Source organism: Bemisia tabaci, chromosome 3 (genome assembly GCF_918797505.1).
Source record: "Bemisia tabaci chromosome 3, PGI_BMITA_v3".
In the NCBI taxonomy this organism is placed as follows: Eukaryota; Metazoa; Arthropoda; class Insecta; order Hemiptera; family Aleyrodidae; genus Bemisia; species Bemisia tabaci.
Window position 1 is genome coordinate 33168334 of NC_092795.1, and position 23036 is coordinate 33191369.

Sequence of the window (23036 nt, forward strand, 5' to 3'; positions counted from 1 at the left end):
CAAGGAATTAAATGATAAAGCAAAGTTTCTGATGTTTTTAGAGCTATCATTTACATTAAATGAATCACAAGCTTTCAGAGTTTTCGTCACTATTGTCCTCTTATCACGAGAAGTCACCTAAGGGAGTTGCCAACAGGTGAAATTAATAACAGCTATGGATGCTTCTTTTCCAATGTCTGTGTGTGAGTTATGTTTATGTTTACATTAGCGTGTATGTGTGTGTGTGTATGTTTAATGTGTCATCAATCTCCCTTGCAGGGCGCGGTGTTTTTTGAGGCCTTCCGGCCTTGTAATTTTTGTACCTTAGTTTGAATTTATCCTAGTTAATTTAATTAAAAATAGAGGATGAGTGAACGCCATAGTTTCGGCGTCGAACCGATCACATGCCATGCTTGGAATCATGATAAAACTCGTAAGTAATCATCAACAACCCTTGCTCTTGTACTCCAACTTTTCACAAACTTTTACATAATCCCCAGTCTGCAGAGTAAAATGGGACGATTTTAGACATCGCCTTAGTCTCAGCTCCCCAGCGATCCATTTTTCAATATGGCTTTTTCTAAAGTTTAAATTTCTGACAAATTTTGTTGATTCTAACCTCACTTGTGATTACCCTCCACCAAATGTAATAATGTAATATGAAGCACTTAGTTTTTCTGAAAAGAGAAGTCATTTCGCACCACTGTACTGTCCTATTTCATTGTCAGCAGATATCAATTGACTATACTTTGAAAATACTATGGAAGAGTTTCCAAACGCCGAAAGCGGAAGTAGCATTTTGGTTCGGATTGTGAGGTTATGCCTCATACTAGCTAGTCACAGAGGTGATAATCTACCAGTTAGCATCTCTAAATTGATAACCAATCAGCTGCTTTGTTGCATGTTTGAATGCAGTTCCTCCCAACCAGTCCTTCATGAGTCAAAATACTTAATCTTTCTCCTGGCCGAAGATAGTAGACTTGCCCTCCGAAACGTTTAAATACACGGAGAGTTTGAAGTTTCAAACCCGGAGCTATGTTATTGTTTATCTAGTTCAGGTTTCTCTTCCATGGCAAACCAGCATCCAAAATTGCTGGGAGCTGAGTAGTAAGTTAGTTGCGCTAGAGGTCTTTTTCCTGTATTCCACAGAACAATCATTCACCTAATTATGTTTCGGAAATGATCCATCCACAGCCACTAAATGAACAGCGGATCATTACCAATAGGTGTAACACTACCTACTGAAAATGCTGCAGCATTGATTGCTTTCGAATGACCAAACAGCGATTAGAGCATGATCAAAGGTAGCAAAGATTTCTCCACTTCCTTCGCTAGTTAAGAACTCAGCCTTCTTTAACTCATCGATGTTAGCTGCATTTCAAAATAAGAGCATTTAGAGTATCGTGGTTGATTCTCCCATCTTTAAAAGAAAGCAGCCATAGCGGAAATGTCATCTGTTCCTGGAAAGCCTCAAAATCTCTTCAGCCAAAGATTCGCGTTTTTAATCGGTAGATGTCATCAATTTTACCAATCAAATTTAAAGCATTCTTCACTTGATGACAGGAATGCATGATCCATGACTATCCTAATACTCTATTATATGTGACTCTTTAGCAGTGACCTATAATTGAGCCACCAGTTTAATCAGTGTCTCTAGTGATCTGAAAAATCCGGAAAGTGAGAACATACAGCGACCTGAGAAAATCAGCGAAATATGCCAGTGTCATTTGAGAATGTGTGAACAACCTTTGATCTCCTTTTTCTTTAGTTTTAATCCCCGGAAAGGGAAAGTTTGTCCAAAGATTAGGTAATGTCAGTGTAATTAAAAGAGAAAAACCAAAGTGAAAGTTTTGTTGAATGATCTGGAAAAGTCAGGAAATTCAGACATTTTGGAGGCAGGTATCCTAAAAGTGGAGGAATTGGCAATGGAAGATAAGACGGAACCCCCTTCACGTAATATCAATGGCTCCATTACCTTTGAAAGCAACAATGATCACAAGAGGTCAAATATTCTTACAGAAAGTAAGGGTACTAATCTTTAATTCACATGTAAGTTGTAGTATGTGAACAAATTTTGATGAAAGAAAGAATTCAATAAACAGTTGAGTTCAAACTTGAAGTCCTAAATCACACAAGTTTTTAGTAGCATTCAATATTTCCTGATTGTTAAGCTGGCATTTCTTCATTTTCAGAGTTAGCGCTATCATTAAACAATCAAGATGTTCACATTTACGAACAGAATAAAGTCACGAATGAGTGGAAGCTGATGCACACCCTGTCTCAGCATGAGCTACGAGTTACGGGTATTGATTGGGCTCCCAGAACTAATCAAATTGTCACTTGCTCAGTGGTAAGTAGGAGGCTTTTTTTGCATCTTTCCTGCGGGCCGATTATTGAAATTGATAGATAAAGCTTTAGACATAGAAGACAAAGGGAGTATGGAGGGATTCTATTGGTGGAAGCAGGTGGTTGCAATGGACAAAGGAGGTAGGTAATAGACAAACTAATGGCAACCCACGATAGACCCTATACTTAGTCCATCACTTTCTTCCTAAGTCTATAGGAACTACCCACATTAACCAGTAGGATCGCTCCATACTCCCTAAGACTTCTTTGCTTATCGCTTTGTCTATCAATTTCAATAATCAGCCTGCCGTTACTTAAGGCTCAAACTTAATTTTTTTCATTTAATGTTTAATGTTTCAATCAACATTTGTTGTGTGCTCGGGTTTTTGGAGTAATGACATTTACAATTTTTTTTAAACTTTCATACATATTTTCAAATTTAAGAAAATCTACCAAAATCTAGGGGAATAGAAAAATGTCAGGGAATTTCATTTTCGAAATCCTGACCCAACCTTAAATCTATGGTTTGGTGGCTTACTGCAAATGTTTACAACCATCCATCTTTGAATTCACCTTTCAGAGGTGAAAGAAAAATTTTGGTTAGGGTCTCTTCAACTGCCAACATAGAAACTTGAATCTTGGAACTGTAGCGTCACCAGACGGAATCTCGTTTTTTCGTAAAAGAGGTTGGCAGTAAGTCAAAAACTGAACTTTATCATCTTGCAAAAATTTACCTTCTGCAATGAATATTTTGTTTTAGGACCGCAATGCTTATGTATGGAGATTGGATTCGGATGGCAAATGGAAACCATTCTTAGCTATGTTACGAATTAATAGAGCTGCCACCTGTGTGCGATGGTCTCCAGAAGGTGACATTTTTTCCATATTAGTCATTATTTTTTTGATTGAGCAGCTCCTCTATTTGCTCAGTTTTTATCGAAACAAAAAAAAAAAATTGAATGCAGGTTAAGTTTGCAAATCATTTGGCTTTTTATCTGAGCTTCAAACTGATGAGCAATCACCAAAATGTCCAATTTTGATGGATTTAATCGGGCGATTTGCAATATGATGTAACATGGTCAAGATAAAAAGTGATTTCATGATAACTTTGCAACTTACATTCCTGATTATTTTGCAGCCAATAATCAGATACTAAAATATTTTTTCACTTATTTTTTGACCTCTTTTGACTGACCAGCTGAAAACGAAGATGTACTTGCAATTTAAGTTAGAGACGATGTAAAAATAAGCTTGCGGCCATTCTTGGCATTGTCATTTTACATGTGTGTCCTTATTGTGCCAGGAAAGCATCCTTAGAAATGGCAAACGATAGTGAGCAATCGAAAAATCTTTAAAAACAGAGTCATAATTTGTTTTAATCAAAAATCAATGAAGAGGATATTGGGTTTGCTCCTAAACCATAGTGGCATTCATTGATCTAGATCTAATACTCAGCAAAATAGAATGATACGAACGTGGTCTATGGAGACCCGGTGTTCGTTTCATGAGTTGGACGTGGTATGTTTGAACCTTTTGATGTCAGGCCCCTAAGCTTGGTGTGGCATTTTAAGTAATGCGCTAAGCATAAATTTTTTTTTTTTTCTTTTTCAGAAAACAAATTTGCTGCTGGCACTGGTGCTAGACTAATATCTGTTAGTTATTTTGAGAAACAGAATAACTGGTGGCTGTCAAAACATATTAAGAAACCCATCAAGTCAACAGTGTCTTGTCTGGACTGGCACCCGAATAACATGTTATTAGTCGTCGGAACAAGTGACTTTAAAGTGAAAGTATACTCTGTCTACATTAAGGACATTGAAGATCCAGCTCCAGCAACCTCATGGGGCTCAAAACATGTATTTGGAACTCCATTAGCTGAATTTCACAATTCCTCCTTCGGAGGTAAGCTTTTTTCCACTATCAAGTATAAATCTCAGCATATGAGTCTGTTTCAGGGTAAAGCAAATTGTCCAAAATACAAGTAACAGAACTGAAATTCAGAAAGCAATAATGTGTAGACTTTTTTTTCTCTTCTCTGCGAGTATTGACTGAAGTGTCTCGCAGGGATGCCACAGTCAGAGAAAACTGGGAAGTATCGAGGAAAATGTCAAAGTGTTTGGAAAAAATTGTCAAGTTGCCTTTGTTTGTTTTTTTTAGAATGCTTTCAACGTTTTACACAACAAAGTTTGCCTGAAAACTATTTTTAATTGCGTCATTTATAACAATCTTGCAAATCTTCAGGGAATGCCAAAATGTGCCAGAAAAATTAATTTTTTAAATTCTTCAGCAATTTTGGTCTTGTAGCAATCAGCAAAAGCAACATTAGGAGTACGTAGTGCACAATATTTGCAGTTTTAAATTATCCTATGCTATTTTTAAATAAAAATATTTCAAACCATCCAATGCTCATAATGTGGAACGTAGTCCAACAATGTTTGCTCCCCACCACGCGTGACTGTAAAAAATATTATGACGAGTACAAAAGGGTAAGAAGCAAATTTCTTGGAACCAACTGCTTGCCCAAATTTACAGGGAGGCAACCGTGACAGTTGTCTCAGGCAGCCTTTAGGAGCTGCGCATTTCAGGCAGAGGAGGGAAAATTTGATTCTGACATTTTTTATTTTCTTTCTAGAGTGACAGCTACCTGCATAAGTTTTGACAGAAAAAAGGTGAAATGTGCCTTTAAGGTACATCTTTTTTTCAAGAATTCCTGGGGCAGAGCTCCTCTGCAGCTTGCCCCTGTTGGCATGGTAAATTGTGCATTTTGCCACTCCCTTTTCTCAAAACTTGCTTTTTCAACTGTTGATAGGTATTCTCTGTATGAGGGGAAAAAGTTATTTGTCATGTCTCTTTTTGCAGGAGGCTGGGTGCATAGTGTTGCTTTCAGTGGGGATGGCAATCGGATATGTTGGGTAGCGCACAACTCATCAATCAATATTGCTGATGCCTCTAATGGCAACATAAGTGTCACTAGTTTAAAAACACAATTTTTACCTTTTAATAATTGTATGTGGGTTCGACCTGACAGTATTTTAGTGGCCGTAAGTACCCTTTCATTTTTTAGATCAGTTTTTCAAATTGATAGTCTTCCTAAAGATAGTATCATTAGACATATCTATCTCAGGACAGTCCTTACACATCCTTCAATATTTTATACAGTGGAGCCTGTATATAACAAACTCCCTTTAAACGAAGTTCTAGATATAATGAAGAAATTTTCATTTTTCTAGTGCCTCCATATACGTTCACTAGTAAAAAAGCCCGCTATTTACGAATTTATGGCAGCGGCACCTTGGGTATAACAAAGTAATTTGCCGCCATTTCTGCTGTTGTGTTGCATATTTTCTGTTCTCTGGACGAGTTTCGCTCGCTTGCAGTAATGAGTGTTGTTGTCACGAAGTTACGAATACGAATAAAAAAGAATGAATGAGCACTAACAAAGTGAGCAGCCTGCCGTTCATGCCTCACACTTCACTCTCACACTTGCACGCTTTCGCAATAGAGGGGGAGGGAGAGTCAGGCAGCTACTTGCTACCCAACACTGGCGATGACTTGTGTGAGAGCGACGGAGAGGGGGAAGACCAGACGGCACCTTTCATCCCTTTTGCCGCATTGCAAGCTTAGCATGCGCTTGCGACCTCTCGCGATTGGTTTTGGAGGGTCATTGGTCTTGCTCTTTAAGGATGAGGATGACTTCACTAAAAATACCTTCATTTGAAATTTTTCTTGGTTTAAATCTAAAATAAAAAATACAAATCAAACAAAGTATTATGGACACTTACTTCAATTGTAGTGTTTCCAAACTTCCATTATTGATACATTTTCAGCTTGAATTCTCTACAAAAATGCTACAATTTAGTCTGAATTTTAACCTTTTTCTTACCTGTAAAATTGTACACATAAAAGTAAACTACGAGAAAATCTAGAGATAAATTTCTGATTCGTTCTTCAGAATATATTATAATTTTAATTTTAATGGTTTTCATCGGAATAAACGACATAATTTTGTTTTAATTTTATTTTTGCAGGGGTACAGTTGCTGTCCACTATTATTCTCAGTGAACGCAAAGAACTCAATTACTTTTGTGTGCAAGTTGGACTCATCGCAAAAGAAAGAATCTGGAGGAATCAGGTAAGTTATTTTGTAGATTGTGCTCTGCTGTCGACATGAATCTAGGTCATTAGGGTTGATACAAGTTGGTTTCATCATATCGACCATTCCTTTAAACTTTTGGATGCAGCTCGCTCTTTAGGTGAAAATAGTAAAAATTGATGGTAAAAACAAGTATACCTTAAAAATGTTTTTTGCTACTGCTACATCAAAATTTTAACAAATTAGACTTAAAATATTGCAATTTTGCAGTCTCTTTTAATCAGGAGCCCAGAAAGCTCTTTACTTTCACACAAATCAAGGTACATTCACGAAAATATCCTTCTAGTGAAAAGGCTCAGTGTGTAGGAAAGACCCTGCTTTCACAAAAAAGTAGTGTGCTCGACAATTTTCTTCACATAAAAGAATGTGTTAGGTTAATTAATTTTTTCTTCACAAAAACCAAGTTACTAGTCAATGTGTTCCACTAAAACCAACGCTGCCTCCTGCTCTTAGAGAACTGAAAAATTAAGAAAATATGTATTGAATAAAAAGAAACCTTGACTGCTATCTTAATAAATTCCTTGTTCTTGACTGCTTGCACAAAAAAGGGCAGAAGCGCTCCAAGATCACAATTCTGCAATCCAGGAACTTGTGAACCCCTACTTTTAATCATATTTTTTCTTTTTTTGTAATGCCGACCTTTAATTAATTTTCTTGGTCGAAATTAGCTGGATATTAAAAGTTTAGGCATGACTCCAAAATATTTAGAATATATCAGATATTTACTAGAACAGAAAGATGCAATTGGAATTTCTTCGAAATTGGATTTAATTAAATCCTTTATGTATGCATTGATTTAGCACAGCCATGTAATCAGTACTTTCTGTGGTATGATTTTTATGAAAAGTATTTTTCGTATCAAAAATGTTATTTGTTGGTAGAATTTTGTTGGAGAAAATCGCAGAAAAAGTTATTGTGAATTAACAAACCCTCTATTTACTTGAAATTTACTCCTGACGAAGTTAAGATCAATATTTTTATCTTCAAAACGACATGCAACATTTTGTCTGACTATTATTTTCAAGAAAGTCTTGAAAATCAGACCAATCAGTTAAATCACAACCTTGAAGGTATTCTTAATTTTTATTTCAGGGAGAAACAAGACTCACTGTGCCATTTTAATATTTCCAAGTTAATTAGACTTCATAGTTCTAGTGAATTTTTTTATAACCCTGTTTTATTTGTCATTTCAGTGCAATGCGCAAGTTTCAGAGCTTGGACCGACAAGCTAAAGTAGAGGTCAATACATCTCTAGAAACAATACATCAAAATGCAATAACGTGCACTAAAATTTTTAGCGGAGTCAATGGCAATGTAGCAAAATTTAGTACCAGTGGCCTCGACGGTCAGCTCGTCATTTGGGATTTAAATGTAAGAATTCTATTCAGTGTCATGAGAGAAGAAAAGTTATCAGTCCTTAACTTCTACTGCGTACTATAAATTTTGACAGTGAAATTTCGAAACCAATTATCTGAATTGTGTTGTTACAATTTATCCTGGTTTTTTTTCTCTCATTTTTTAGCTGTTAAGAAATCAACATTATTCTTTAAAATTTTCACTGAAAATTCTTCACTCAGAAAAGGAGAATCACAAAAGTTTTCAAGGGGATCTTTTAACAGTTTTCCATTAAAATTATGGAGTATGATATGAAGTCTTCATCGCTTCAAAACTATATATGTGGTTATAAAATCTCACTGTTGATAATATTTCCTCTTCAGGAAATGGAACGTTCCAGTCAATATCTTTGAACTCTTTTACTGACATTGTGCTCTGGCAATAATTTTCTTGAGACCACACGGAACATTGATGAAAATGAAAATTTAAACGAGTATTAATAACAATAACAAGATAATCAATGCTGGTGGTGCCCTGAAATGGAGATGTTTTGCTGGCGCTAGGTAGTTTGTCCAACTCCCAGTGGCGTCCACCCTCAAAACTAATGAAGTAAAAGAGTGGGTAGTTTGAACCAAATTTAGGGTAAATTCGTTTCATATCGCCTATTCTCTTTTTGTGTAAACGGTGCTGTTCTTCTAGAACTATCCAAACATACATACTCTATCCCTGCAACTACATACAAACGGACCTGTTTAAATCTGGCATAAGGCCTGAGATCCATACAAATTCATGCATGACATGGCTCATGTCAGAATGTATGTACTTCTTTATGATTTCAGTACGACCAAATAATACTAATTCAAACCCCTGGAAATTATACATTTTTTTTGTAGATGGCTGTAGGCTTCACAACTGGAGTGAAAGCCAGTGAATCATCATTAGAAGAAATGGAAAGAGGATTAGTTCTCAGGAGAAAAGTTCATTTATCACCCAGCAAAATCTTTGTTTGATTTTTAATAGTGCTTACATTTTCTGCTTGTTTCAGCTACTGGAGAGTTCAATGCAAAACATGAAAATATCCTAAAACCTGATGCCAAATCTCGGAAGAAAAGTGGCCAATCAGCAAACCCATGCTCAACAAATGATTGTCCTTTCGCTTACAAATAACAGATAATCGTTAACTTTTAGCAATGAAGCTGTGTTGTTTAAATTATTTTAGCGAGTTGATTCAGATTATCCACATTGTAAAGTATTGCGTTACTTACGTTCATATTTTATATTTTTTCTGGCATTTATAATGTATTAAATTTTTATTCTTATTTTACATCTATTTATAATTTTTTAAGTTGCGATCAAACAGTGTTAGTAAATATGTAATCCTCATTTTTTTCTTTTTTTAACTATTTATACACCAATTTCTAATTTTATTTTCTGTGTTTTAATAATTTATTTATTTATTATTTTTTTGAACAGACCGTTTATAGTAAAAGTAAATTAATCAGTTATTAAATGAAGAGACAAATCTTTTTTTACATCTTGTCATGTTTTGTATCTCTCTCAGTTACCCCAGTAACGCAGACCATTAACAGAATATTGTCTCGAGTAAAATACTGACCTCATGGAAAGTGCAGAAAAGAGTTTCAAAAAAACTACTTTTTCTTTTAAGAGTTGTTGAAAATGATTTGAAAACATTTCAAGTGTTAACCACTATGAATCTGAGAAGAGTTTTTAACTTTTTGGTTTACTTAAATGTCAGGACGTGTTACTTTTTCTTTAAAAGGTATTCATAAGGCGTTTCCTGAAACATAAGTCTGAACGGTTTTTTAAGAATCGTCTTTTTTATTGTGGTTTCCAAAATTGCTGTCATTTACAATTCCCTGACTTTCTTTGCTTTTCTGTGACTCCATAATTTTGGAATTCCTTGACTCTTTCTCACCTTTGAACAAAACTTTCCTCTAGAATTTTTTTCATCTGATTACGCTGCCTCTGACTGCACTTCAGACAAAATGTCCAATTTTTGAGTTTCAAATTATAAAATAAGGCACTCGGAAGTTGTTCGTGATCTCTAGAATATTCCTGACTGAAGTTGCTCAGACAACTGGCTACTGACAAAATTCCTTGCTTTTTCCCATGAATTTCTGACATTTCTAGGTCGCTGTAAATTTACTGAACTGTCCAATTTTTAGAAACCATGTAAAATTCACAAGTTAATTAAAAAAAATTATGAGAGGTCATTGCTATTAGGATGTATTGCCCGGAAAATATGATCAGCGCTGAATGTCCTTATTGAAGACCTCGATGGGCAAGGCATATGTTAGAGGCCTCCAGTGTTAAGGGAAACTTCAAAAAGCAGCTGCGTAACAGCAAACTCCAAATTTTTTAGAGGCAAAGTATAGGGACAATGAAATATCGACGGCTAAAATCTGAAATGACATACCTCAGTTTGCACTGTCACTGGCTACCTATCATACTTAATTAATTAATTAATTAATTGGGAAACCAATTATCACAGTCTCTTGAAAATTTACGACGATTCTCTCCTTCCGAAAAAGAATATTTTATGCAAAGTTGTAGCAATAAAGTTTGCTTATTCTCCTTTGAAAATATATTTTATATTATATGAGAAGAAATTTTGTTACAGCACAATCAAAGTACACTGTTACAGCACCTTATGAGCCTATTTTGCAAAAAATTAGCAATATTCTTGGCCAATTATCTTTTCTGATTGTGGAATTTAAAAAAGATGAGTAATGGTACTCCTACCTCCAGAGGCTTTAATCAATTAAAAAAAATGTCAAAATTTTAAATTTTGATGCAAGTGGCCTGTCGGTAGTAAAAGACCTGTATTCTATATTTGAAAGGTTCATCGGTAGGGATTGAAAATATATTGATTGTACACAGAGGCAATTTGTGCAAAAACAATTTATTTAACAAAATAGTCTAGGATTTTGTCTGGCAGCAACTTGTTGAATAAACATCGCCACATGAAAAAAATGTACCGTTCAAACAGGTAAAATCTTTTTAGAAAATATCAGAAGATATATGAGGACTTTTCCGACCAAACAACAAACGGCGAAAAAAGCAGGTTTCATAAAATCATATCTACAGTTTTCATTCATACTCAGGTTTCAAAGAGTCGTTGGCACTAAGCCAAAAATGGTTTCTTTCTATCAATTAATCCCTCAGGACTGAAATCTATCCAAAACAGAGGTATAAAATGTTATTTCTGGTCTGCAATGATTAATTTTGAAAGTTAAATTATACCTATGCTGTTTGCTCAGAAATAGGGTGTTTCTGAGAGAAAAGTGCGATACGAGGTGATACAATTAGGTTTTAATGATGACAAAGAAAGATAACCCTTCTGGCTCTCAACTCCAACTCCCATGGCTCCAAAGCTGTTAGAAAACGGAATACAACACAGTAAAGTGGGGTTTTTTCCCAGGTAATTTATTCATTTGTGTTACACCCCTTCCCCCTCCTCCCCTTAAAAATGATTCCTGTGGGTTAGAAAAGGTGGAAAAACGTAAACCGTTTATTTTACACCTTGATATGATGCTCTGTAAACAGAATTTTTGAGCAAAGGCGTAATATGCATAATTATAAGCTGTTAATTCAGAAATGCACTGGTGGGTCAACCTTTGGGCACCGAAAAAATCATATCTGCCGTCTTTTTGCAGCTATTGACATGAAATTCGAGTGGTGCCTTGTCCAGGGTATGAGTTATCCTTATCGCGAATTTTGGATAAAGCAGCATATAGATGCGTATATGCTGTTTGGCCGGAAAGGTCCTCATATATGATCAGCAAAACAGACGAGCTTCATAACCACTGTACCAGAAGGCACTTTGAAACAATTAGTCAAAATGAATGCATTATAAGCAGTGAGCAACAGTGGCGTGGCGTGAATTGCGATATATCGATTGTTATGCCGTTTAAACATATGAAAAAAGATCGATTATCAGGGTGTTCGCAGCAAACACCTGAGTAATCGATTCTTTACCATAGTTTCAAATGACGAGATATCGATAATCGATTATTCACGCCACGCCACTGGTGAGCAAGGATGCAGTGTAGTTCTTGAGGTTCCCAGCTCTGGCGCCACCATATCTCTCATTCTCAAAAATGATGACCCATGTCTATTTATCGAGAAATAACAACTGCTTCACCCAAAAGGAGGCTATCTTCAGGAGTGTTAAAAACCCTTGACTAACCCTGATTTTTAATATAGTATTAATGCGGCAAATTTTCCTCGTTTCCCTCATCTCAGATTTTGACTTGCTCTCATTCGAGTTTGTGCGCATTCCAGTCACCAATCATAAACTATTATATACATGTCTTATTTAAAAAGTCCTCAAGTAGATGAACTTTTTTTGTTTACATTCATGTATTTGAGACATAAATTTCATCCTGATTCACCGATTGAAGCTCTTGACTTAAATTTTATGACATGAAGCTAAAAATAAAATTGTGGCGCTGTTCAAAGGTCTGGCACAAAATTCTGTGTCTAAGAAGCCTCACTTTAAAGCCACAGGAAACTAGACCTTAATCTAACTTCAAACAATTTCCAAGAAAAATCCTACAGATGCCAAGCTTAGACTGTCAGCAAAATTAAATTTATAGTTACCTGTACAAGATCTTTGGTATATTCTAACTTAAGGTGGTACCATTGTAAGTAGAAGAACGATTTCACCGTCACTGAATCAATGATCACTTCTGGATTTAAAGAGATTCCTTTAAAAATGATTGAAAGTCAAACCATGCTGTTAGTACAATATTGCAGATCATTTTGTCTAATGATCGGGGATATTCTTTTGTGGTGTCTTTAAAGTTATTACACAATATTTTCCGAAGAAAATGGCCTGGATCAGTTTTTGAGGCACGACAACATAATTTGACTAAATGGCGTTAAAGAATGGTTTCAATTATGAAAATTATCCATCAATTGATCGACTATCAACAGTACGCCCAAACACTGCCAATTCTCTTCGACTCCTCTCCAAAATCTAGCTTCCAATCAGAACCTAACCAGAATTTTTACGTATCAGTCGGAACCAATTCTCACATAACAGTTACTTCTTCAACAGTTCACAACAAACGATTTATGGTGTGTTACCTCGTATCATCTTACAGGGTCAATCTAGATTGAGTCATCAACTTACAACTCTGGAATCCCTTCTGCAAGGGAGAGCTAAAATGCTGACAACATCTTGACAAGCATCTTTACGAGGGGTAAATAGGAAGCTCTCAAAATCAACTTGAAGAGCGCTAAGATCCCTTTTGCAAGTTTGGAGGTTACTTTTCAATTGCAGTCGATGTTCAAGTCACCTTCAACGGTTAGGACACTGACTTCTTGATCATCGTCTGTGACTAGCGTAGTTTCAGAGGGATCGTCAAGGGTCATTCTTGTGTCCTCCTCAGAGAGTAAGGGGCCCTGAAAGAGTAAAAATACATAAGATTCAAGCATAGAGACACTCCAGAAAACCACCGAGTAAAGTCTGAATATAAGTTACAACTCGTGTTCAAAACTCACCTTGGAGTTTTAGGAGCCAAATGGCGCATCAAGCCCGATTTTTCGGCGCCATTGAAGATTTTTTAGGGGCCAAATTGACTTTTTGCCTGCATATTATGACGCATTTAGTGAAAAGTTAAATGCAAGATGTTTTCGTAACAGAACTGGTAAGTAGCTGTAACTTGGGGAAGACAAAAGCACAAAGGATAAAATCGTGAAGAATAGAAGAAGCTTTCACTTATGGTGCTGAAAATTTCAAATAAGTACTTGATATGAAAATTCAAATTTTTAAGGGGCAATTTTTAGGGGCCACATTGGCGCAGAACCTTCATTTTTTAGGCGCATTTGGCGCCTGTGAGTTTCGAACACTGGTTACAACACACATATTGAGATAAATGAGATCTGAAAAATACTTCGGCTTGTCCACAGGAGAGGGGACCTAAGTCCATGGCGACAAAGTGATTTTTACAGAGCAGGATAGAATACTTTCATTTTTGGCTTATTTGTCAGTCCCTATATCTCATTTTACGATCCTGAGGAAACCTTGCAACAGCAAAGCTTTTTCATTTACATTCACTTGAACAAACCATGTGAGGGCATTTAGACCTTTTGAATGTATTTTCCCTTGGAACTGGAACTTGCCTGATACGTAATAAGTACAAAAAAGTTCTTCGAATATAAAATTTGATTTACCTGATCATTTGCCTCAAAGACTTCTAACACTGAGTGAGCATTCTGAATCTTTTCTAACTGTTCGCGGGACGCTCGAATGACTTTGTATTCTCCGTCAACAGTTCGTAAAAGCTGTGGAATACAAAAAGAGAGAAAAGAATCATGAGTTACTTATCATTTGATTTAATCAGGACAAATTGTTAGAGCGTCTTAATGGGGCTATGGCAAATAACAAAAATAAGATTTTTCAAACAAATTCAACAAAAATTGCTCTATTAAAATTTATTTTTTTCATCCATTCCTGTTTCTGTGGACAGTTGAATGAGATGTAAACATCCATAAAATAAAATGTCTATAATTTAATATATTATCATTTTTTCTGTATTCAGAGTTTAGAATAGATTACATTTCTGTTCAGGTGAAAAAATGGGGAAGAATTTACTTTAGGAGATTTCTATGCTATGGTGAATACTTACTCCTGTACCAACATCCTCATAATCTTCGCGGATGAATGGGCTTGCAAGACTGATGGTATCACTATCAATCCTCATAAGAATCTCCGGCTCTGACTTCCCAGATAAATTGCCACAAGAGGAGTCTGAGTTACAGTTTACCATTGTCGATGAGAAACTGGGTTGAATAGGTAGCTGAAAAGATGTAAGTCATACAATAAAGATAAGTAGTTGGTTGGTATGTTCATTGCACTTTAACATCGATTGATCATTAACACAATTGTACTGTGTATTTTCCAAAGGCGGAAGTCCAAAAACTCACGAGTCCTTGTTTCCCTTGTTAGTAATGTCTAGCAGAAGCATAAGTATTTGGACTATCGCCTTCTCCGCATGAAAAATATTAGAATTCGAAAGCCCTGATAGACATACCCCATGCTCGACAATATTTACAACAGAAGCCAGGGCTAATGCACTTTTGGTTTTCCATCTTTCTAAAAAACCACTTTTGTAGAATGCAGGTGTTGAGGATGATGAGTTCATTTATAAAGGAATGAGGAAGAAGTGTTCCCCCTCTTCTCCAAAATGTCACTTAGGTACCTACTCCTCCTTATATCCTTCAAAAACAAATTTACCTCTCTCTTTCATCCAGTATTTATCCAGTCCACAAGCACTGGATTAAATGAGCCTACTTTTAAATTAGAAGCTATTTCAATACTGAAATCCCCCCCTCCCCCGTCCCCGAAAGTTGCATTCATCGTAAGCTCTACAAAAAGAGAAAATGGTACCTTGGATCTTCCGCCCAGGGGTTGTCCTCTCAATTTTTTCCGCCACGTAGTTCGACATTTTGAGTCCATGTTTTGCTTTATACGGCACCAGTCTTTTTCTGTGATACGAAATTTATAAATCAGATGGCAACGAATTGCATAAATCTGGAAATTTGTAAGAAAAAAAAAAATAAACGATCCTTAGAAAACAAAGTAAAATATTGGATATTATGAAAATAATCCAAGAGGATCAAAGCTCATGCTGAAGTCTGGAGCTTCAATTCAACCAATCGATCCTAGATGGAACTTTGCAAAAAACACATTGGTTAGGTACATTACACATCAGCACAAGAGCAGATTACATATTGAGACATGGGAGTTTCGCAAATTGATGGTACCATTGATTTTGTCTAGATTAACTTCTATTCTCATCTTGAGGATAAGATAGATAGATGAAAAAGTCTGTGGAGAACTAAAAAAGTTATGGGGTTGTTGATGAGAAACAATGAGGCAATTATTCTCTAAGACTACTACTAACAGAACTAAGCAGACTACTAACAATGAAGAATACAGAATGGAAAACAATACAAAGTAAACAGCATACTTACCAACAACGGATCAAGCTGTTTTTTGCCATGTTTGCCTTTACCAGACAAATTTGAAACTGCAAGAGTTTCTCTTGTGAACAAGTAATCAAGAAGAGTAATGGCCATTTTTTCAGGAGTTTGACAAGCAGTGTTAATTTGCTGCAGAGTGCTGTTACAAAAAAAGAAGAGAAAAAAACTTGAAATTCAGAAAAAATAAAAAACAACGAGATTGAAAATAAGACCCCATCTTATATATTCTTGAAATCAAGACAAACTACTTACATGTTACAAAACGGGTTTAACAGTAAAAATATGTATGATTAACAACTTACTTGCACGCTAATTTAAATGAATGTGCAAGTGAGTTGTTAATCAGTTGTATATTTTTTATTGTTAATATAATTTATCTTGTGCACTCCATTCAAAAGGTACGTTTTTACCACAGAACAAAGTTTCCATGATTTTGTTTTTTTCCGAAATCCCCGGACTCATCCTCGATTTTTTCGCTTTTCCTGATTTTAAAATTTCCTTATTCCTAGACTTTCCTTTACATTAGAAAAAAATTACCTCCCAATTTTTTTCTAATTACCGCTAACTTTTGCTAAACTTTGGATAAAATTTCCTCAACTATAGATTCCAATCATGAGAAAAGGCACTCAGAAGCTGTTAGAGCTCCCTTAAATGGCACTGACTCAAATTGCTTAGCTGACAAGCAACTCGCAAAATTCTCTGACTTTTCCAGATTACTGTAAATTCCCTGACTTTCTCAGAATGGCGGAGATCCTGCAAAATGATGAATAAAGTTTGGGAGTAGAAATAATTTTAGAACAATTTTATTACACCTATTCTCCTATCCCTCCGCAACAGCGCAAAGACAATGTATACTGACGTTCGTAACATGAATTGTCACAGTCAACAAACTTAGGACGAGTTTTTACAGTCTTTCATCTTCCTCATTTATTAATTCTATTTCATTGATTTTTGAGAATGCTGGGATGAAGTTCAATTGAGCAATTTCATTTCGCAAAAGTTTCATGAAAATGTACAGAGGAGACAAGCTATAAGGAATTTTGTTTGGATGACTGTTACATATAGACAAGGGTGATACACAGGGTTCTATTCCTTTTGCTATGCTGGTGTATTTTTGACCAAAAGGAGTGCTGTTTCAGTCTGCTTTGGCCATCGTCGATGTTGTCATATTCTCTGTAGGCCAAAGGTCATTCATTGATAGCAAGCAAACCCTGAGACTTAAATACCCTTTGCCTATAAAATCTTATACAGAAAGGTTTTAGGATGCGTTTTTCTTGGCGTGAAGTTTCACACACTTAGAAGTTTCCAGAGGTAAAAACTGACAATGCACTCATCTTCCTTATCCTTCACAATCAATGGCGGTTACCCCAAATTCAATTTGGAAAGATTTATTCTTTCTTTTCCTGATTTAGTCACTCATTAAATGGAAAGCTTTATCTTGACTCCATCTCATGATTCCTAGTTTCCTTTCAAATTCTCCTTTTTCCGGACAGGAAACTCAGCAAAATTTTGTGAGTAAATTCCTCATAATTTAAGAAAGATTCCGAATCTTTCAGAACATTCAGTTGAAAAATACGACACAAGAGGCAATTAGGCAACATGACTCCGGTTCATTCTTCCTAATTGGTTGAATCTGGTTAATTTTGTCCAGATACTCTTGGATTTTTTATGTTTTTCAACACAGGCTGGACAAATTCTCTTGCAATTTTCGAAATATACATGGCTGAAGTGGAGAAATGTACACAATCATTTAAAACATTGTACATGTCCGCTCGGGGTTCCTCTTATTAGAAAACCTGCAAATTTCCTTGAAATTTTCTGTGAATCCCCTTTACAAATTAAACAATTTTCACAAAAAATTTCAAGGTGCTGCTTTTACTTGGATTTTTTTTCTTCGCAAAAAATAAACGAAGTGATTATTCGGCATGCTACGGTGCCTTCACCGGATGTCTTTTTAACCACTAACCAGAAAATTTTGTACTGCTAAGCTGCCAACAGTAGGTATACAATTATACATGCTGCAGGTAACATCATAATGCCAGGTATTTCAGGCTGAATGTAAATGCACTGAGGTATTCAAGTGCTTCGATGTTCGCGTAAACTCTAACTGTTCTCTGCACGCACTTCAAATTTCTGCAGATAAATGCACTTAAAAAACTTATGAATATTGCATTGCTATTACATGCAGCCAACAACTTGAAGAAAACACAACTGATCAGGGAAAAGGTGCAAAATTTTTACGGTAGCCTGAAACTACGAAGCCAGTTTCTGATGCAAATAATGGTGGGTCATTGATTTTTGCGCGTCCAAGATTTCCTTTTCCTTATTTACATAATTTCTATAGATAATACCAATAGATCACTGTAGATGGCGTTTGCTTGCTCCTCTGGTGGAAGCATCTTACTGGAGGAAAATTTTCCGGTTAGCGGTCAAAAAGTCATCCGGTAAAGGCACCTTAGGGGTAGGAAATTTTCCAGTTAGCAGTCATAAAGTTATCCTTTAAAGGCACCTTAGCAAAACTTAGACCACCGTACTTACTGTACCGCCGAATAACGCCATCCAAAAATAAAACATGATCGGCGATTTTGAAACGTTGCAAGGGAGACTTACATTTTCCAACGTGTCACACTGATGTTATGAAAATATGATAATCTGATATTTACCCTGGAGAGATGGGAACTCGAACTCTAGCCTCAGCAATATCTTCGTCTCCTAACCATGATCCTCCAGGATAATCGTCTTCAGCATTCAAAGTGATAATCTGAAAACTAGAGTCAAGGGATACTTGCGCTTGAACGGTAGTTGGTTTCCGGCAATTGGTGTCCGTAAGTAATACAACAGGTGTGTTCAGTTTCCTGAAATTGAGCATAAATGCAAGCAATATTACAAGAAAATAAAAATAGGTTTAAGGAAAAAAAATAAGTGACCAAAAAGAGAAAAAATCAAGTCGGAGTGATGGCTACGTCAAAAAGTGATTCATTAACTCTGAGAACTTTCAGTCAATTAAATAGAGGATCAGTGGCAAGAGCTGAAATCTTGCTTCTCACTTGCACTTCACCCGCCTGGCCTTAGAAGAAAAAACTGAGAAGGAAAGGAAATCTACTGCTAACCAAACTTGTTATTGGGGCACTTCAGGATTAAAAGGTAAGTTTGGTGCATGCTAGAGGAGGATATCAATGGCAAAGCTGTGGAAATGCATATCTTGGTTTGCAGAATTGCAGACTTCCTGTCATACTTAAGTTTCTGCATGGAAAATTACGAAACGTCAATTTTTGCAAACTTCTGTGACTTTTCTACTTCAGGAGAAGAATATTCTGTGAAAATTTCAAGCCATAATATTGGTTTGGTCTCCTTCCATAAATAAAAATGTAGCAGAGACTTAGAAACACCACAACCGAGATACGCATCCCAAGTAGCAAGGATACCTATAGATGGACATAAAATCGTAGGAATGTTGCTATATTATATTTGCCATGCGTATTGCCTACTCCCTCATTTGAAGGCGTGGAAATTATTGCTATATTGTTGCTATGATGTAGCAATAAATTCCGATTATTGGTTGTGTCACCTGTTGCCAATCTGCTAATTGCAAGGCGCAAAAATTATCGCAATAATCTTGCTATTAAGTATGATGAAAAACTCCCGCGTGTTCCTTTCCGTAACTTGTTTTCAAATCTCTAGCATGAATGCAGGAATGTATCGCAACAATTTGATGAAACAACCATTTTTCCTCAATTTAGTCTTCTCGAAATAGCTCAAACTCGATAAATCTGAAACTTTAAAAATTTCAATGCTTTTTTAAAAGGTTTGAATTTCCAGTCAATCAAAATAAATATCGTCTATGCTTTTAACCAAGTTCTGGGAAATTTAATTTTACTTCTTTCATGCCTTTCTTTCCTCCTTTTATTTCGTTTCTGTTTTTGTTACTTTTAATTCTTTGAATTTTTTATTTCATGCAAATGCGCCGGTAAGGGTTTCGTTTCATGTCGGAGCTATATAATGTGTGAAAAGTGAGGCACCCGACAGGTAGCCTGGCTAGCTCAAACGGCAAAGGCGGCGCACGACAGTCACTCGAAGGTTGCGCGTTCTAATCCCGCCTCGGACAGAAGAATTTAAAGGGTGCTGGATGATTGAATCATGAATATCCTGTCAATTCCGGCAAGGTCGGATTTTCGAATGGATTCTGTAACGTTGTAAAAATTAGGGTAGACTGATAAATTCCTCAATTTTCCTAAAACCATTTGGCACCGCCACAAATAGCAATGACATTGCTATTAAGTATAGATTTTTTTTATCGATCTGACCTGACGAAATCGGGAAAAATCGTCCAGATGTTGACTGAGAATTGCTACTTTATAGCTATATTATTGCAATATTTTTTACAACTTTGTACCTATAAATTGATACATTATATCAATTTTTACGTTGAAAAATGCTACTTGGGATATTTGCAGTTTCACAGTAGATGTATTGCATTATACATTTGAAACAAAAAGCTTTCTTTTAATTTTTTTTCTAAGTCAATTCAAACCAAGTATTGGACTTTATTTTGATACTTAGGTACTTGAGTATTCAAAAAACGTGAAAATCATGAAATTGGAAAATTAAAACTAACAATGTCAATGAAGTGAATCTCTGCGATAACAACTCAATGGTCATTATAAGAATGTAAAAAAAGTACATACGTGCTTTTAGATTGAGATTTTTCGGATGTTTTCACATCAGTACAAAATGATTCGCAAAGTTTTTGAACAACTCCTTCTAAAATAGACAGCTTACTCAAAACCTTATCGCAGCATGGATGCATATCCTTACTACTAAGGCTTGGCAACTTCAGACTGTCAGAAAAATTAGTCTTGACGCGTACATCATCCCCTGAAGTGACAAGAAGCTCCAGGGTATTTTCGATAACTTGCATTTGTTGTACGAACACGGTGGTCATTTTTTGCATCGCTTGACTAATGTTGGCAACAATATTGACAAACTGAGAGTTTGTGGCATCGTCCCCCTTCAGGACATACGTGTTTGTGGCAGCCATCAGTTTCTGAGGACAAAAGAAGTTGATCAAAGGTTAGACTCAATGTTTGTTGGGTTATGAATGAGTGGCAGTCTAATCTTCTGATGTTTAAATTTCAGTAATTAACTTCACCGGTTGAGGGAATAAATCTGGCAAAATTGGGTAGAGCTGAATTTGCACAATTTTGATTTTAATATCTTGGAATTAAAAATTGGTAAAACTGGAGTGATTGAAACTTCCTTAGGTTACTGAGATGTGCCAATGAAAATGTTCTCTAAAATCTTCACCCTCACTAATGTTCAACAAAAGCTAGGTAGCTTGCACAGGCCCGCCACAAGGGGGGGGATACTGGGTCCTTGGTACCGGGGCCCGGGCCCTGGAGGGGCACGTGACGCAGGTAACAAACCACTACGAATTCATGTGTAACCCTTGTCTCGTAGGGAAAAGTGAAAAAATTACCCTAAAAATTCCGCAAAAGGTGAATAAAGTTTCAAAAACACGCTAGGGCACTATAAAATTTTTCTCACTTTTTTAGAGATTTTCAAGATTTTGAGTATATGTAGAATGATATTTTTAGTAACTGTGTTTCATTTTCTTCCGTTGTCGGATGCTAAGAGGCTCCTGTCTGGGCATCCTCGACTTCAATGGCTTAACTCCCTTGCCATAGACGTACGAAAAGGGAGTCCAGGGGGGCCCGGCTCCCCATAGAATTGAACATTATCATCTGCCCCCTCAAAAAAAAATTTATAGATGTTTTGAATGCAACAATTCGAAAGTTTTTGGTGCTGAAAAAAACAAAAAGGCGTAAGTATTCTGCAGAAATTGATGGAAAATCTCCATCATAAGAGCTTCATAATGCGTCCAAATAGATTTAAAATTTCAAAAATTTCTTCGGGGGGGAGGCCCCCCCCCCCCCCCCCCCTGTGCTAGGGGCCCAGGCCAGAAAATTGGTATCAGGGCCCGAGATGGGATGTGGCGGGCCTGAGCTTGCAGCAGCTATCTTTAAACAGAAGCAATTAACATAGCAATCAAAGAAAGGTTTTCATCCAAATTGTCATAGAATTTCGAGATAAGCTTTGAAAAGACTCATTTCCTCTGGGATTTTTACCAAAAGATAAAAATTACGCGCTGACCAAAAATCAGCAAGGAACGCAACTTATCCACTAATATGAAATGAGTAAGATTTTCTTTTGAAAATGAAGGATTACTCAAATTTTCTGAGAGACACAGTCTTGCATAGATAATTCTTTTTTTTTAATCATGACCACAAAAAAAAAGTATTAACACTTTGAAAATTCTTGATCTAAACTGGGTGCACATCAACAAGAATCTCCCTCCTTCAAAGCCCCAATTTGCAATCACACTCCATTACACTCTAAGGAAGTTATTTCAGAACAATATTCCGAGATCTTATTGAATGAGACTAAAGCATGGATTATGTGCTATTGTAAAACACCCCTCCTTAGTAACAACACAGTTGAATCTAGGGGAACACTCAAGAACTTCTGTGTTTCAGAGAATCTCAGGGGGCTACATTTCTTCTCCATGGTGCTCTTGACAAATTGACAGCCACTTGTAGCTATTTTTATTGACGGACTGCGCCTGAAGTAAGTATATTTTGCGCAACGTCCATAAGAGCTAAAATTCTGTTTTAAATGAATGAGTAAGTGCACGCGTTCCTTCGCAAAACTGTCATTGGTGCACACCATGTAGGTCTGCAAAAACCTTTAATTCACTGTTAGGGACGCTAGGCTAGTAGCCACAGCTAGAAAAGAAGAGTTAGAGGAATTTTGAACCATAAATTTATGCTCACCTAAACCTGATCTTTCTGTAACAATTGAACTCTTACATCCCACTAAAAATAAACTTGATGAAACAAATAGTCGCGTGAGACAGCAGCTCCAAATAACTTTATTAAGCGAGGAAAAAACCGAATTTGGAGATGATCACACAATTTAAATAATGCTCAAAATTTGGATCGATTTCAAATAATTAAAAGCAATTAAACGGCATGAATTCTATCTTCCCATTCTTATCACTTCAGTCTAGAATCATAATAATAAACATTTTGCAGAAGGGACACATGTAGTAAGGGTTGCGACTGATAGTAAGAATCGCCGTTGATTGGATGGAAATTGAATCTCAGTTACGTCATAGCATGCAAGGTGGAGGAATTCTCCTCATGTCCGAGTA

General features: G+C 36.2%; 2 protein-coding genes across 2 annotated transcripts; one reads left to right on the plus strand and one right to left on the minus strand.

The window, feature by feature from the left end:
• Positions 1–203: 203 nt before the first annotated feature.
• On the plus strand, positions 204–9345 carry Arpc1 (Actin-related protein 2/3 complex, subunit 1A). The gene is made up of 8 exons (XM_019061251.2): positions 204–412; positions 2172–2329; positions 3086–3194; positions 3937–4227; positions 5185–5366; positions 6354–6457; positions 7672–7849; positions 8859–9345. The coding sequence occupies exons 1-8, from the start codon at positions 346–348 to the stop codon at positions 8895–8897; spliced, it is 1128 nt and encodes a 375-aa protein (XP_018916796.1). The 5' UTR covers positions 204–345; the 3' UTR covers positions 8898–9345.
• A 1372-nt stretch (positions 9346–10717) lies between these two features.
• Positions 10718–22918, minus strand: LOC109043895 (protein BANP). Its single transcript, XM_019061252.2, has 8 exons — positions 22657–22918; positions 20512–20870; positions 18490–18681; positions 15818–15965; positions 15231–15374; positions 14470–14640; positions 14015–14125; positions 10718–13243 (listed from the first exon to the last, which is right to left on the minus strand). The coding sequence occupies exons 2-8, from the start codon at positions 20862–20864 to the stop codon at positions 13112–13114; spliced, it is 1251 nt and encodes a 416-aa protein (XP_018916797.2). The 5' UTR covers positions 20865–20870; positions 22657–22918; the 3' UTR covers positions 10718–13111.
• Positions 22919–23036: the final 118 nt, after the last annotated feature.